This window comes from Lissotriton helveticus, chromosome 3_2 (genome assembly GCF_964261635.1).
Source record: "Lissotriton helveticus chromosome 3_2, aLisHel1.1, whole genome shotgun sequence".
Taxonomy (NCBI): Eukaryota; Metazoa; Chordata; class Amphibia; order Caudata; family Salamandridae; genus Lissotriton; species Lissotriton helveticus.
Window position 1 is genome coordinate 11,038,898 of NC_136062.1, and position 15,295 is coordinate 11,054,192.

General features: G+C 43.3%; 1 protein-coding gene across 2 annotated transcripts in view; it reads left to right on the top strand.

Moving 5' to 3' along the window:
• BTBD1 (BTB domain containing 1) overlaps positions 1-15,295 on the top strand; it is a 256,914-nt gene that overhangs the window by 218,086 nt on the left and 23,533 nt on the right. For both annotated transcript variants that reach the window (XM_078684739.1, XM_078684738.1), the window contains exon 7: positions 487-633. In XM_078684739.1, coding sequence (XP_078540865.1) covers positions 487-633 — 147 coding nt within the window. The remainder of the gene's footprint in view (positions 1-486; positions 634-15,295) is intronic.

The following is a 15,295-nucleotide window of genomic DNA, read 5'->3' on the forward strand; positions in this document are numbered from 1 at the left end:
GATGTTTAATACTTGTGAAGTAAAACAATAGCTCGACTTCATAATTCTGTGATTTAAAAAAAATACCACTTTAACGCTTCAAAAAACTGCTGGCCTATGTCATTCAAATGATGCTATGATATGTGACGTCTTTGTTTGCTTGTTTTATAAATTCATTGTTACAAACCTCAGTTGGGTTATTGTATTGAACGTTACTGAATCATGGTTGTGCTAGAGCGGTCATTTATTTTGTACGTCTTTATATTGTAAAACTCCCTGCATGTTTGAGAAGTTTACGCAATGAACAATTACTAATGAACAACAAGTATAATCGAGATAAATAACATTTGCTCAGTAAAAATTTTCCAGGTGGTAAGATGACCACTAGCAATATTCTTTGGTGCACACCACTGCTCCTCGTGCAGAAGTCAAAGTTGTTTGCGAAAAGGTTACTGCTTAATATCTGAATATAGATACATTTCTAATCTATTATATTTCCTATTGCAGATAATTGAATATGAAAAGAATCAAACACTAGGACAGAACGATACTGGATTTAGTTGTGATGGAACAGCTAATACATTTCGAGTGATGTTCAAAGAAGCTATAGAGATTTTGCCCAATATTTGCTATACAGCTTGTGCAACACTAAAAGTAAGAAGATTATTAAATAAATATATAATCGTTTTATGACAATCAGTGTTATTATTCAAACATGCTCACCATTTATTTTCCTACTCCAGGGCTTGTAGTTGCATTCCTGTAGCATATCCTAGCATTTCGTGTCTTCGGCTCTCTCTAATTAACAGTTGCAGTTATAGGGAATTTCATTCTTCAGAATAGTGTGTGGGTCCCACACTTCTATTCCTGTAGGAGTTGATAACATCTCCAGGAGCTGGACTCTGATCTGCACAGGAGAACTCTTAGCTTGTGATAGGAAATCTAACATTCAGGGTGAATAAATCCATAGTACAAGTATTGTGCCTACTGCCTTTCTTTTGTTTTCCAAACGTATGGATTATTACAAATTTGCATCTGTTGTACCCTCTACATTGACTATCCAATTTCTCAAATGTAGATATACTATCATTAGTGTATCTCCATATCCATTTTGTTACCATGCTCCCCTCTTTTCTTTCCTTGTAAAAACCATCACTTTATATTACACTGCATTGTAGTAATCTTTCTTATCACATGCTTCTACCCATGCCCTTCTTTTCATGTTTCTTGCCTCTATCAAGTGACTTTTAATTGTATTTCTGACTCCTTCACTGGAATTCAAAAGTATGGTTTATTTTTACTCAATATTTTAACCAGTGTGTTTGGAATCCAATATTAAATAGCGAAAGTAAAAGCAAAAATAATCCAAAATACTAAGCATGCACTCGAGTCCCTTGATCAAAATTAAGACAAGATCAATGGAATTACAAATACACGAGGTAAAGGGGGAACACTCAATGCAAATCAAATAAATACAAATATTTTTGAGTTTGTGTAACTGAAATTTATGTAGACCCTATGAAGCTATTTGGCAACCATGCCAAACTATTGCTCCTGAGTGCAGTTGTTTATAATTATTTTCTCGTTTTCATGTTAGAATTTTTCTCGGGCTGGCATGAACTAATATCTGAAATCCAGCTGGAAATGTTTGGCTGTCAGTTGCTCTACAACTGGCTCAGTATCATAAACTTTTGTTACAATCGCAGCTCTCTAAATAATCTTTATTTTATTATCATCATAAAATGTATAATAGACTGCAACTCAAGTTGTATCCTATACTTTGCACTGTATTTGTATCTGTTTCTGTAATTTTTATAGTCCTGATTTTATGACTTCGGTCAAAATAAACTTGAATATTGTAATATAGCCTTCTATAACTTAAGTCCAGAAGTGAGTGACAGTGATACAGGACCATGCATGGGATCTGAGAATTTCTTTTGAATGATGGGCTTGTGGAGTATTTATCATGGTCTTTGAAACTCACTTTCTGTAACCTCATTTAAGGCCAGCAAACTGAACACGTCTTGGATCAGTTTTCTGATTGCAGGCTAAATGTTTGTTGCCAACAGTTCAATCCACTGTTCCTCACTTAGAGATTTAATCAGCTTTGTGAAGCCGGTTTCTTTTGTTAGAAGACATTTTGGCAGTTGGTATTACAGGATCCCATTGATGTGCGATGCTCAATGCTGAGACATTTACATTATCCAAATGAGGAGGCAGTGGAGGACACAGACTTTGAGATTTAAATGTAAAGTCTAGCTAAACGTTATCATTTGCACAGCTTTCAGTCTTTAAGCTTTAGAATAAATTTAAGGTACTTTAAGTCAATCACAGATCTATTTTTACCCATGGATGTAAAATATCAAACTCAATTTTTATCTAAGATAGATAGTACAATATGCTATTTTTGTGTCTGTAGTTAGCCACAATTTATTAAATTGAGTGTTGTTCTGTTTTAAGAGAGACGGTGAATGTTACCAGGCTCTCAAGTTAACTTGGAAAATTTCCACGATCTATTTGTATTTTTTGATTATTTAAAATCAAAAGGCTTTAGAAAATTCAGTTTTTTTGGGCACCTAATTTAACTGTCCCCTTAACACAAGAGCCACATTGACAATTGCGGCACTGGTTTCTTGTATAAGCAGAAATCCGGTAACCCCCTCCCCCTTCTCTCTTTTCAGAACTGAAAATATCCCCAAGTTCGCAGTGCAGTTTGTCAAGCTGGGATGAAATGTTTTTGAGATGAAATAGGCAGTACATTCAAAGTTGTACATGTAGAAAAGCTATCCATGTTTAGGCCTGGCTTGTCAGTGCAGCTGTCGCTAGACCTAATATGATGAACAGAAAAAGAGAGATGTGCTTAGGCTCCAGCCGCATGTTGGTTAACTTGAGTATAATATTTGATTAAGCCGAAGTTATGTGCTTCCTCGGAAAAAGTGCCTCTATTGCACTACTATTGACTGGTGGAGAGCTTCCTCTCACCTTGCATGGCCAAAGCATTCCAACTTGATGCTACTGCAGTGTGCAAGAGGAAACCCTCCATCCTACTGCAGTAGCGCTGCGCAACTGTTGTTTTCCCTTCACTAGATGAATGAATGAATGAATGAATGAAATAAAACTTATAAACGCGCGACTTTGCCCGGAGGCGTCAAGGCGCCTACAAAGAAAAATGAAAAACGAAGAGGCAGAACCAAAGAGTAGGGGTAAGCTTTGACAAAAAGCCATGTCTTCAGGGCCTTTCTGAAAGATTGTATTGAGGATAGCATCCTAATTTCTAAGGGGAATAATTCACTGCGGAGTGTAGAGCGTATGTCCAACTGTGCTTGCATTTCAGCTGCTTACTAGGGCATCTATTATTTCAGCCCATTGTCTGCTGTCTGATCACCAATAACATTCGTTAGTAATTTCAGTACTTTTGCATTGCGTGACGAGTGGGAGTTACACATTATTTGCAGCGTGACATCACATAAGTTTGGTGCAGTGGCAGAACACCAGCAAATCCGAGCACACAGGACAGAATTTCAAATTACTGATTGGCAGTGACGTTCACACATGCTTTAAACACTTTCCGGGCTATACTCCAAGAGGACATTGCTGGTGGTTACTGAAAGCACGGAACAGGTACGAAACTGGAGCGGGGTCTCCTGGACCTGCACAGCCCTTGCTGCTGCACTTATTCTGGATAAGGAGGCATTGGAATTGCAGTTGCAGTTTAAAGCAAGCAGGGCTGATCACACTGGTGCGAATAATTAACAGTCTGACCCAGTCATGGGTGTGTTGGTGTGGTAGCTGATGGTATGACTGAGAGCTGGGGCAATGCAACTCTGTTATAGCCCTCCTTTATTTATTTAGGGTTTTTTAAGGTTATGAAGGAACTGGGAGGATAGATATTAATTCCCATATATTTTATAATGTTCATGGGTTATTGAACCCCTAATACTGAATTTTACAAGTTTTAGAAACTGGCATAGCCTTCTTTTCAGAATTAACATATAACCCGACATTCAAATAGATATTTTTATTTTGCCTGAGTGATCAATGTCTCTAAATCTCAAGAAAAGCAACAAATTGGTTGCAAATTCTAGTACGTCGGATCAAGTATATTACATAGTTTTCATATGTGCACCTTTTTTTATGAATCAAGACTAAATGAAAATCAAGTAAGTATCTTAATGTAAACTTGCAGTAGACCACTAGTCCTATAAGCTTAGGTCCCTCGGTTCAGGAGCTCCACCTAAAAAATAAGGTAAATAACAAGGTTCATTTTCAATTAATTTCAGTGGGTAACCCTTCCACATAAGGTATGTATCTCCGTGTAGCTCTGGATAGTTCTTGCATCTTTATTGGAGCTGATAATGTAAATGAATTCAAAATGAGGAGCTCTAAGTATTAAGAAGTAGCCCGGCTCATCAATAATTATATTGTCTTGAGCATAGTTTTATATTGTCTAGCTAGATAAGCTCATGCTCCAAGGAGAGCATGTACAATATATTGAAATACACTCCTCATGACACTACACTGAATATATTGGAAATAAATATATCTAGTATGGCCCCAGTCGATAACATCCCCACCTTTAATAATGTCTTGGCAAAGTGTGCCACCAAACTTGCTCTCAGAAGACCAAACACTCAGTGATTTTTTTTTAAACTGTAAAAAGAGTTAGCCCGACCACACCATCCCCTGACTTTGATGTTGGAGAAATGTGTGAGTGTAGGAAAGTATGTGATTCCTAGGTCACAGCTGTGGCGACTGCTAGTTCTGTTGCTTTGCTGTGATAGTATGAAAAGGTCCCTTTGAAAGTCTATGCACAGTTATGCGTACCTACTTCCGAAAGACCAGCACCAACACTTCCAAGATGTGCTGAATGATAGTCTTATGGTATAAAAACCCAGTCATAAGTGCAGCAGTTCAGTGTTAGGATCTGGTAGGTCATGTCTGTAAATCTTTCTGACGTTTCGCGTTTTAGTCCACATGCTGATGATGAGGCCACGTCTGTAAATCTTCCCTTTTCTGACGTTTCGCTTTTTAATCCACATGCATATGATATGGGGTACTGCATGATGACCGAGGCAAAACATTTTAGACTGTTGGTGAGGAAGATAAGTGAAAATTCCAAAGTCCCCATTATCAGTCTTAAAAAATAATAATAATATCAGAATCACGCCATTAAGTTAACATGGCCTTCTAGTGAAGGCTGTGGGCGTGTTCAGCAAGATCAGTTTGAAACGTTGACCTTTGCTTTGTTCACAATCCGTCCAGTGAGGCACAGGTTGGCTGCAGCTTTTGTTTTCTTCCACTTGAAGGTATTTTTTTAAAACAATTGCCTTTTATTATTTCTGTGCTATAGTATCCATGTCTTAATCTAATTCTTGCTTCACTATGGAAACAGTTTATGCATAGCTTGTAGTACACTTAGGAATATTAGAACAAGTGAATGATAATTATTCTTAGCAGCTGCCAATCTCTGAAATACATTTCCTTTTACACTTGACACCTGGGCCCATACTTTTGAAATTCAGAAAACGACCCAAGGCTTGCTTCTACCCTTTTTATCCTCTGCCTGAAGCTCAATTCAGTAGCAGCATCTAAAGAAGTTGGCAATAGTGTTCTAATGAACAACACATACCATCAGAGAGGCCAACCCCTTGAATGGCAACAACTCCAGCCTCAATAGAGAAGTGTCTTTCAACAATAGAAAAAATCCCACAGCAGAGGTGTACAGCAGTCACCTGACCAGCAGGATAGACCCCAGCACTTGGAATAAAATGATTTTCTTCTACAGCCTCACATGTTGGCTGCTTCAGCTGAGACAATCATCTCTAATCACATGGCTTAGGGGCACAAATAAGTGCAAGCCAGTTAAGCGGAGTATTAGGGAAACAATGGTTATGCTTTGAATTACGACACCTCTTCCTGCTGTTTCACACAAAAAACCATCCTTTAGCATCAGTATAGTCTTACTTTGATAGCGATTGCTGGAGCTGTTTGATTCAGATGGGGCCAGATTTGGGATTGGTGGCGTCTGGTGTGACAATCTTTGTCAGTGCCCACTCCTCCAGTGACCTCATTCTTCAAGAATTCCCTTACTATCACCCACTAGTGGGGCTCCTCTCGCACATGTGTTTTTTATAGTGCTACTCATTCCAATATAGATTGGTTGAGCACTTTACTTCACAAGCATATTATACAGAGACAGTGACCTTTACAAGTGTATAAATCAATGTATAGGAAATATTATATTAAATAGTTTTAATAATAATTAATAATATTAAAAAGCTGCTGACTCATCACTACGACCTGGGTATCAGCGAGTTAGCACATCAAGGGCTAAAATCATTTCCGTCGGACCCGACTCAGAGGGTTCAGTTGGGTGAGCATACATCGGATTTTGGCACTCTTGCCTGCGGTGTACCCCAGTGTTCTGCGCTATCCCCACTCCTTTTCAATATTTACTTGCAACATCTAGTGGAGACCCTGGCTGACATGGATTGCCGCCGTGTCTTCAATTACGCTGATGATACCCAACTTCTCGTCCGGATTAGCAACTCTTGTCAGGCCCAGGAGTCGGCCCAAAAATTGCTGAGATTTGTAGTGAACTGGATGACAGCCAATTTGCTGAAAATAACCTTGATAAGATCGAAGTGCTCGTAATTCCAGCAAATAATAGCCCTTGGTGTAACCTTTTCTGGCCACTGGAATTGGGGGCTGCCCCGGTACCAGTCCCGGCTGTAACTTATCAAGAGACTGCAGGTGGTGCAGAATGAGGCAGCCAGGCTCATTCTCAGACTTCCCAGAAAGACCCGCGCTACCCCTCTGCTACACAAATTGCACTGGCTCCCCATTAAATAGAGAGCTCAATTCAAAGGTTTTTTCATTGCCCACAAGGCAATTTATGGCCAAGCGCCAGTGTATATAAAAGAACGCCTGGAGAAATATGTTCCTGGCCGGACACTGCGTTCATCTGAGGCTTGCCGTTTAGCTCCCCCTGATATATAACTAAATCCAAAGGCGGTAGAGCATTCTCTGTCCTGCTTCCACAAATTTGGAATAACGTACCTGAGTACCTCCGCAGGGAACCGGTTCCCTCACTTTTGGGAAACAACTTGAAACGCTCCAATTTAGAGAGGCGCTAGCCACAGTGTAATTTCTGGTTTGCTGCTTAAGTTTCCATCTGGCGTTAGTGACTTAGTCACTTTTCTCTACAAGTGCTGAGAGACCTGAAGGTGATTTTGCGCTATGTAAAATGCATATAACATAACGTATATAAGACAATGAGGACTACAAGGTGTAGAAGACGCATGTCACCCATACTGGTAGGTATTGTATAGCGTGCTTAGTCTGGAGAAATGAATGGGCAGGTTAACTCCGTTTCTACAATATGCAGTAACCAAAGTTGCTTTGTTGTGTGAGAACGAAAGAGCAATAAAGCACCAAATCTACTATGATATGGTGCTTTTGCTCTCGCCTCTAGTGCTGGCTTAGCTTAGACTGCCTTGGGCCAATGCACACACCATTGCACCATCGTGCATGGGTATTGGAGTGATGTCAAGCTTAGGGTTTGTACTGCAAGAATACCCTTCCAGCTCAAAGTTCAATGCTTTGACATAGTGTAATGCTTTGCCACTTTGTATGTATTTTGTACGGTGCAGTACACATGCAAAGTTGAAAAGGTTTAGGAAAAAGAAATCTTGACTCAAGGGATTTTTTTTATGTCACTCTTTCTATCAAATTTAGTAGATAGGTATTCAAAATCCATGGGTGAGTGCATGGGGGACGCCCATGTACCGCTGATGATATGCCTCCTTGATGCAAAATAGCGCATATTGCTACTTTGTGCTAATTTAGGGTTACTGTCTAACGCAATTCCTGAAATGTGGTGGAAAGAAAGCCCCAAAAGGACACTTTACACCAGGTTTGCTTGAGTATTGTGAAGCAAACCAGGCGCAAATTGTCAGTAAATCCATCCCACAAATGTAACATAATGATTGGAGTGTCAAACTAATAAAATTGTGTTGCTTCCCGATGGAACCTTTTTTTTTATCCACTTTAGGATAATGAGAAAAAATATAGTTCTAAGCGTATTCCTTTCAATTTGCATGCAGCACTTTGATTCCAGTTCATAGCTCAATGTGCTATATTAGAAGGATTGTTACTTACAGGATTTCACTGATCTCTCCCTCAAGTGCATTAACCACCAGGTTTATCATAACGTTGTAATGATCCCCTTAAAAATGCCGAGCACACAGACCTTTGCAGGCTATTCTTATTGCGGTGCAGTGTTGCAGAGGGTGCCCCCTTGGCACCTGGTCTGATGGCACCGGTCGCACCACCTTAAAGCCAGCACTGCATTTAAATCTGAAAGGCAAATGCAGGAAATGAATTTTGTGCAAAAATGTGGAAGTTGCTGTACCACCATCTTGTATGCTTCTTTGATACCTAATGCTGCTGCTATGTATTACCCATTTTCTCTTTTCTGCTGCTCCATAAAATACTACAGTTGTCCCAGATTCAAACTATTGTTCCTGTGGCAGATAGATATATACTTGCTAAAAATAAAGCCAGTCGTAGATTAGACAACCAATACAATATAAATCAGTACCGGATGTATGCTGCAGAAAAAAATGTATTCTCAATTTTCTTTAATGTAATTTCAGAAGACATATTGGAGGGTATATTTAAAATGCACATAATAGCAAGATTCTTCTTTTATGTTTTTGTACATAGGAGATTACAGCACAGTGTTTGATTAAAATGAAAATTCTCATGATAGAGGACTCGGTTTGAAAGCAGCATTTTCATGGAGAACAGTTTCTCCTAGGTGTGAAGGCTGTGACAACTGTGATACTTAAGGTGTATTGGTCCTTTGTTGCATTTATTCGTCAAACGTAATGTAGTGTATCAGCAAACTCAATAAAAGACAACCTAAGCAGCTGTTTCTGCAGGGACAAGAAAGATAGAGTCTTGCTACAGCTCAGACTGCAGGCACTGTAGGCAGTAACCGGGCAGGTTCGTTTCATTGAACTGGCCCAAGGTATCGGCAGGGGTGAAGTTTAGTGGGAAAGCAGATACTCTTATCTTCAAATAAGACTGAAGAAAACCTTAGCTCAAACCGTATTGAGTGTTGTGTTACTGGGATCTGAATGACATAAAAGGGATTCTGATGGATATTTCTACCTGCAAATTCCTCACTTTTGAATATCCCAGGCAGAAGACCGGGTAGAGAAGCATCTAAATAGCTGGCAAGGGTGCTGGCTCCCAGTCGACTCCGGAATTGGCACTGTAGTGATGTAATTGAGGGACAAATCCCCCTGTCTGGCACCCTGACGTCTGGTCTTTTTTTCCCCTTATGTTCTATCCCTTACAACACGCAGAGTAATCTATATGGTGTGTAGTGCCAACGTGGAGGTAGAGGAGGACTGTATATCCCTACTTAGGTTGGCCCACTGCTTGGTGGTGCATTGTAACCTTAGGGACTGCTCCCACGCTTTGTCTCCTAGTTTGGGGCATATTCTGACAGGGAGATTCTGTATAGAGCAGATGTCGGACTCTTGGCACCCATTAAAGTAGGAAACAGCGACTCGAAGCAGGTTTTAGCCCTAGTGGATGAGAAACCCAATGATTGATCTGGAAGTAACCGACTTTTTCAGATTCAATGAGCGTGAATACCTCTTTAGATTGCAAAAAAGATCTAGAAGCTCCATCGATATACATATCAGAGATCATTGTGCATCTCGCCTCCAGTCAGGCGAAGAAGGTTCTTCCCTCCAAGGCGAGAGAGAACTCGGGGTTATAATGGAAAGGCGTGTAGGGAGAGGGATACATGACATGATCACCTGTCTCCATGTATAGGTCCCAAGTCCTCAGGGCTGGGTGGTCTGCTCTGTCTATTAAGCCATACCAGATCCCAAAGAGGTCTCTGAACTATCCCTGGGCCAAATCCTTCCATTTATTTTCGGATTCTGACTTGGACAAGTCCAACACCACATGGAGCTGGACTGCCACGTAACATTGAGGTATACTTGGGGTCCCCGAGCCCACCTCCATCTCAGGGTTGTGTCATCAATCTCTATGGGAGTCTGGGTTTATCCCTCCAAATGAAAGCCATACGTCTGGGCTGTATGCTATTTAAGTAGGAAGAGTCTAGCCATATCTGGAGAGCATGAAATAAATACAATAGGTGGGGAAGGATGTTAATCTTAACCGCATTGATACTGCCCAACCAAGAGAGCATTAGCCTCCTCCATGCATGTAGGTCCTTGTCGGTGGCTGCTAGCAAAGGAGGGTAAATAGCAGTGAACATGTCACCTATGGATCCCATGAGCTGAATCCCTAAGTATGTCGGCGAATATTTAGCCCATCTAAAGGAAAGGCTCCTCTCAAGCTCTGCTTACTCCTTTTCTTTCAGAGTTCTCGTTTAGGTTGATTTTGCAGCTGGAGGCCCTCTCAAAAACCTGCGGAATCCCAACCTCTGCAGCAAGGCATCTGGGAAGCCTAGAGTGAGAAGGACATCGTTGGCATAGAATGATGTTTTAAATTCCCTTGGACCAAAATCAGTCTCTTCAAGGGACTGAAAAATCAGGCAGTCAGTGGTTTAATGACGAGGGCAAACCGCGGAGGGAGTGGCAACCCTGCCTTGTGCTTCTGGTAAGAGAAAGAAGGATCAACAATATCCATTCACAGTGATCTTTGCCCATGGATGAGCGTAGCTGGTAAGGATCATTTGTGTGAATTTGGGGCCAACCCCATCTGTTGAAGAGTCTGACGCAAGATGGCCCATTCCACCCTTTCAAAGGCCTTCTCAGCGTCCAGTGACAGGAGGACCGCCGGAATATGTTTGAGAGAAGCTTTTTCTATCAAATGGATATCCGCTCTGATGTTGTCATGGGTGTGCCTCCCTTTGATTAAACCCCCACTGGTCCTGGTGGACCAGGGTGAATAGAACCCTGTTTAAGCCGTGTGGCCCCAATCTTCATATGGATCTTTGCATCTATATTAAGGAGAGCTATAGGGCCCTAAGATGCACAGCTAGTTTTGTCCTTTCACGGTTTTGAAAGGCCATCACCACTGCTTCACTATTCGTGTAACTCCCCAGACTCCACACAGTGATTGAAATGTTTAAGTTTCGGAACAACCTTTGCCTGGTAGACTCTGTAAAATTGAGCTGTGAGGCCATCTGGCCCGGAGATTGATTAGAGGGCAGGGATGTTATAGCTAGCCAGACCTCTTCTGGTGTGATAGGGTTTTGATCACCAGTCAACATTGAGAGACAAATCGAGACCAAGAAGGCTATTTTGTGCCCATGGGGGTAGGGCCACTTTTTTTGTAAAAATTGGCAAATTCATATTCTTTCCTGCCTCATCTAAGAGATGTGTGTCCTTATCAGCAAGAATCCTTTTTATTAAGTAGCCCTTTAAACATGTCTCAGGTCTGCCATTGCAGAGCCTGTGTGGGCAGTTTTTAAACTGCCATTTTGACCTGGAAAAATAAGCCTTTTGTCAGGAAATGAAATGAAATGAAATGAAAAAGGGATTTATAAAGCGCTCTGTGGCCAAGCGGCTTCCTGGCGCTGGGGAACACATCAGCATCAGCCTAACAGGTACGGGGAGGAATTAGTCCGGGAAAGCCTGAAGGAAGAGAAAAGTTTTGAGGGCTTTCCGAAAGTGAGAAAAGATGGGGATGGAACGGATGGAGAGGGGGAGGGAGTTCCAGATCTGCGGCGCGCGCACAGAGAAGCGGGTGCCCCCTGTGCGAGACTTACGGAAGCGGGGAACATGAAGGAGAGAGAGGGAGGAGGAACGGAGGGAGCGAGGAGGGGCATGAGAGAAGATGAGGGAGTTGATGAAGAAAGGAGCGGAACGGGCTTGCGCCCGAAAGGCCAGGCAAGCAAGTTTAAACTGGGACCTGTACTGAACAGGGAGCCAGTGAAGGGTTTTAAGGGCGGGAGTGATATGGGAGAACTTGGGAAGACGAAGGACAAGACGGGCCGCCTGGTTCTGGATGGCCTGGAGACGACGAGTCTCGTAGGCAGGGATGCCTACAAACAGGCCATTACCATAATCCAGGCGAGATGTAATGAGGGCAGTGATAATAACTTTAAGTGCATCAACAGAAAAAAACCGGGAGATCTTGCGGATAAGACGGAGGGAAAGAAAACAAGAGGATACAACAGAACTAATGTGCGCATGCATCGAAAGATCATTGCTGACCTTGATGCCCAGGGTCCGAACAGAGGAAACCGGGGAAGGAGGAGGACCAAAAGAAAGGGGCCAATGAGCAGAGGACCAGGGATTAGAGGGGCCACCAGTGAGGACGAGCTCTGTCTTGTCAGGGTTGAGCTGCAAATGATTGAGGCTCATCCACTGGGAAATAAAGACAAGAGTCGACCTGAGCTTGGGAAGAGAGTGAGTGGGGGAAGACAGATCGAAGACGAGCTGGAGGTCGTCGGCGTAGTTATACACCGAGACCCCCAGCTCTAGAAGCAAAGAAATGAGGGGGCGGATATAGAGGTTGAAAAGAAGGGGAGAGAGGGAGGAGCCCTGGGGAACCCCACACGTGACCGGGAGGGGGGGGGGGGCAGAGAAGGTGGAGAGGTGGACTGCCTGTGAGCGTCCCTGCAAAAAGGAGGCGATCCAGGAGAGGGCAACGCCCTGGATGCCCGCTGCGCTGACACGGTCAAGAAGAATAGCATGGTCGACCGTGTCAAACGCAGCGGACAAGTCCAAAAGGACCAAGGCCTGAGGGAGATTACCATCGGCCCTGCCCTTCAGTTCGTCAAGGACCACGAGGACCACACCCTCAGTGGAGTGGCCCGGTCGAAAGCCAGCCTGGTGGGAGGCCAAGATGTTATTCTCCTCGATGTAGGATGAGAGACAGGATGTTACGTGGCTCTCAAGAATCTTCCCAAGATAGGGAAGGAGGGAGATTGGCCTAAAATTAGATGGAAGAGAGGGGTCCAGGCCGGCTTTCTTCAAAATGGGAAGCACAATGGCCGACTTAAAGAAGGAAGGGACAGAACCCAGAGCCAGGCAGGAGTTAAGGAAGGAAAGGGGAGGGGTGGGACAGCTGGTAAATAGAGTTCTGAGGATGCGAGCAGGTGCGCAATCCGCCGGGGAGCCGGACTTGACCTTGACAAGGAGGTCAAGGAAAAGCTCGGGTGAGATGGGTGCGAAGTGATCAAAAACAGAGGAAGGGGAAGGGGGGAGGGCCGGGAGATCAGGGTGAGGCACAGTCGGGATGTTGGCCTTAATGGTGATTATTTTATTAATAAAAAAGGTGTTCAGCGAAAGGCAAAGAGATTGCGAAGGAGCAGGGGAAAGTCCAGTACGGTCAGAGGTGGCAAGGCTACGGACCAGAGAAAAGATCTCGCGAGTTTTGTTAGCCGAAAGGGCAACGCGGTCCGAGAAGTATTTAGATTTGGCCGCTAGAATGGCCGATTTATAGTTATTAAGAAGAGCCCTATACTTCAGGCGGAGAGTGGGACAATAAGTACGACGCCAGCGACGTTCCGACCGTCTGAGCTCAAGCTTCAGGGATCTGAGGTCGTTGGAGAACCACCTGTGGGCGTCGTGATGACGGGCCAATCTAATCTTTTTGAGAGGGGCGGCCTGATCACAAGCCGAGGAAAGCCAAGTGTGAATAGCATCCGCCTGGTGTTCCACAGGGAGATCAGTCAGGCCGGGAGCCGATAGAGAAAGAGAGGAGGAAAGGTCGTTAAGATCAACATTCTTCCAGCACCGAGCCCAGATGTTCTTGGGCAAGGTAGCTTTCTCGGGCTGACCCAGGGGGATGGAGAAGTAGATCAGAAAATGATCCGACCAGCCACAAGGAGAAATAGAAGACACCAGGGGTTTGCAGCGAAGAGACCAGATCTGGTCAAGAATGTGACCGTGGGTATGAGTGGGGGTCAAGACGTGAGATGAGAAGTTGAGGCAGCGGAGAGTAGCGGAAAAGTCTTTCGAGAGGGGGCCCTCCTGCGGATCGCCCGGCCAAAAATTAAAATCCCCGAGTAGAATTAGAGAGGAATTATCTACAGCCAGGGTGGCCAAGAGATCCTGCAGAGAGGACACAAAAGAAGACATATACTGAGGGGGACGGTACAGAAGAATCACCGTGAGGGGAACCGGAAGGTTGAGAGAGCGGGCCACCAGAAAGTCAACATTGGTAATGCCAGGCCCAAACCTTCTTTTGTAATGCATATAAGCCACACATAGGGTAGGGCCTGAACAGCCGAGAGGGTAGAGTGCATTGTATTGAAAAAGCAGGACACATGCTTTTAAGTTTTGCGTGTTCTGGTAGTAAAAAAACTCTTAAATTCATTTTACAACACAGCAAAGCCTAGCTCTCCCATAGGATAACATTGGAGTTGCCTTATCATATTTAATGTGTAATTTCCAAATGGGAAGAGATAACCAATTCATGTTTGGCGTCTCTGCAATTACAATTTAAAATCCTAACTTATAGTGACGTAGGATTATAAAAAGCATTTCTGAAAATGCCACTTTTAGAAAATTGCCATTTTCTTGCCTTAGCCATTTAGTGCCTGTAGCCTGTCCAGGGCTCGAAAAATCCACTCGCCCGCTCGCATTTGCGAACTAGATTTAATTAGAGCGAGCTATGTTTAAGTCCTACTCACCGTTTCTGGCGAGTAGGAAGGAAGACTGACCTTTGACCACTGTGTCTGAAAGCAAAGCAAATGTGACACAATAGCAAGATTTAAAGGCATCTTTATTGCTCACAAAGTTAATGAGCAATAAAAATGCCTTTAAATCTTAACTTGTCACATTTGCTTACAGAGGTCAAGAGGACTAAAGTTGGGTCGAGTATATTTTTGAAGGTATAAGACCTGCAGGTCTAATAAGAATGTTTGGATTTTTCAAGCCCTGCTGTCTCTGGTCACATGACTGCGTGTAGCTGACAGTTGAGCTTTGTGTATTCCTCCTAGACAGCCACGGACAAGAGGGAGCGTAGGTGTGCCTGGATGGGCCATCATAGGAAGGACAAGCTTGGCACAGCCCCACTTAAACCCTTATACCCTTATAGGCTATGTCCTGCCTCTAAACAAAGGGCTGCATACCTCCCATAGTTAGTCTGGAGCCTGGATATTTTCAAAAGGAAACCTATAGGATCTTCTTCCCCTCTTTAAAGGCATAACTGAGTATAAATAATGTACCTCAAGCACTAAGTTTTCAGCACACTTCTAGACCTGTGGATACTCTGCCAGGAAGAAGGACTGCTGTGCTGCTGAAGGACTGCCACTTTGCTGGACTGCTTTGCTGTGCTGACATGCTGTCCTTTAGCCCACGTGTGTAGGACT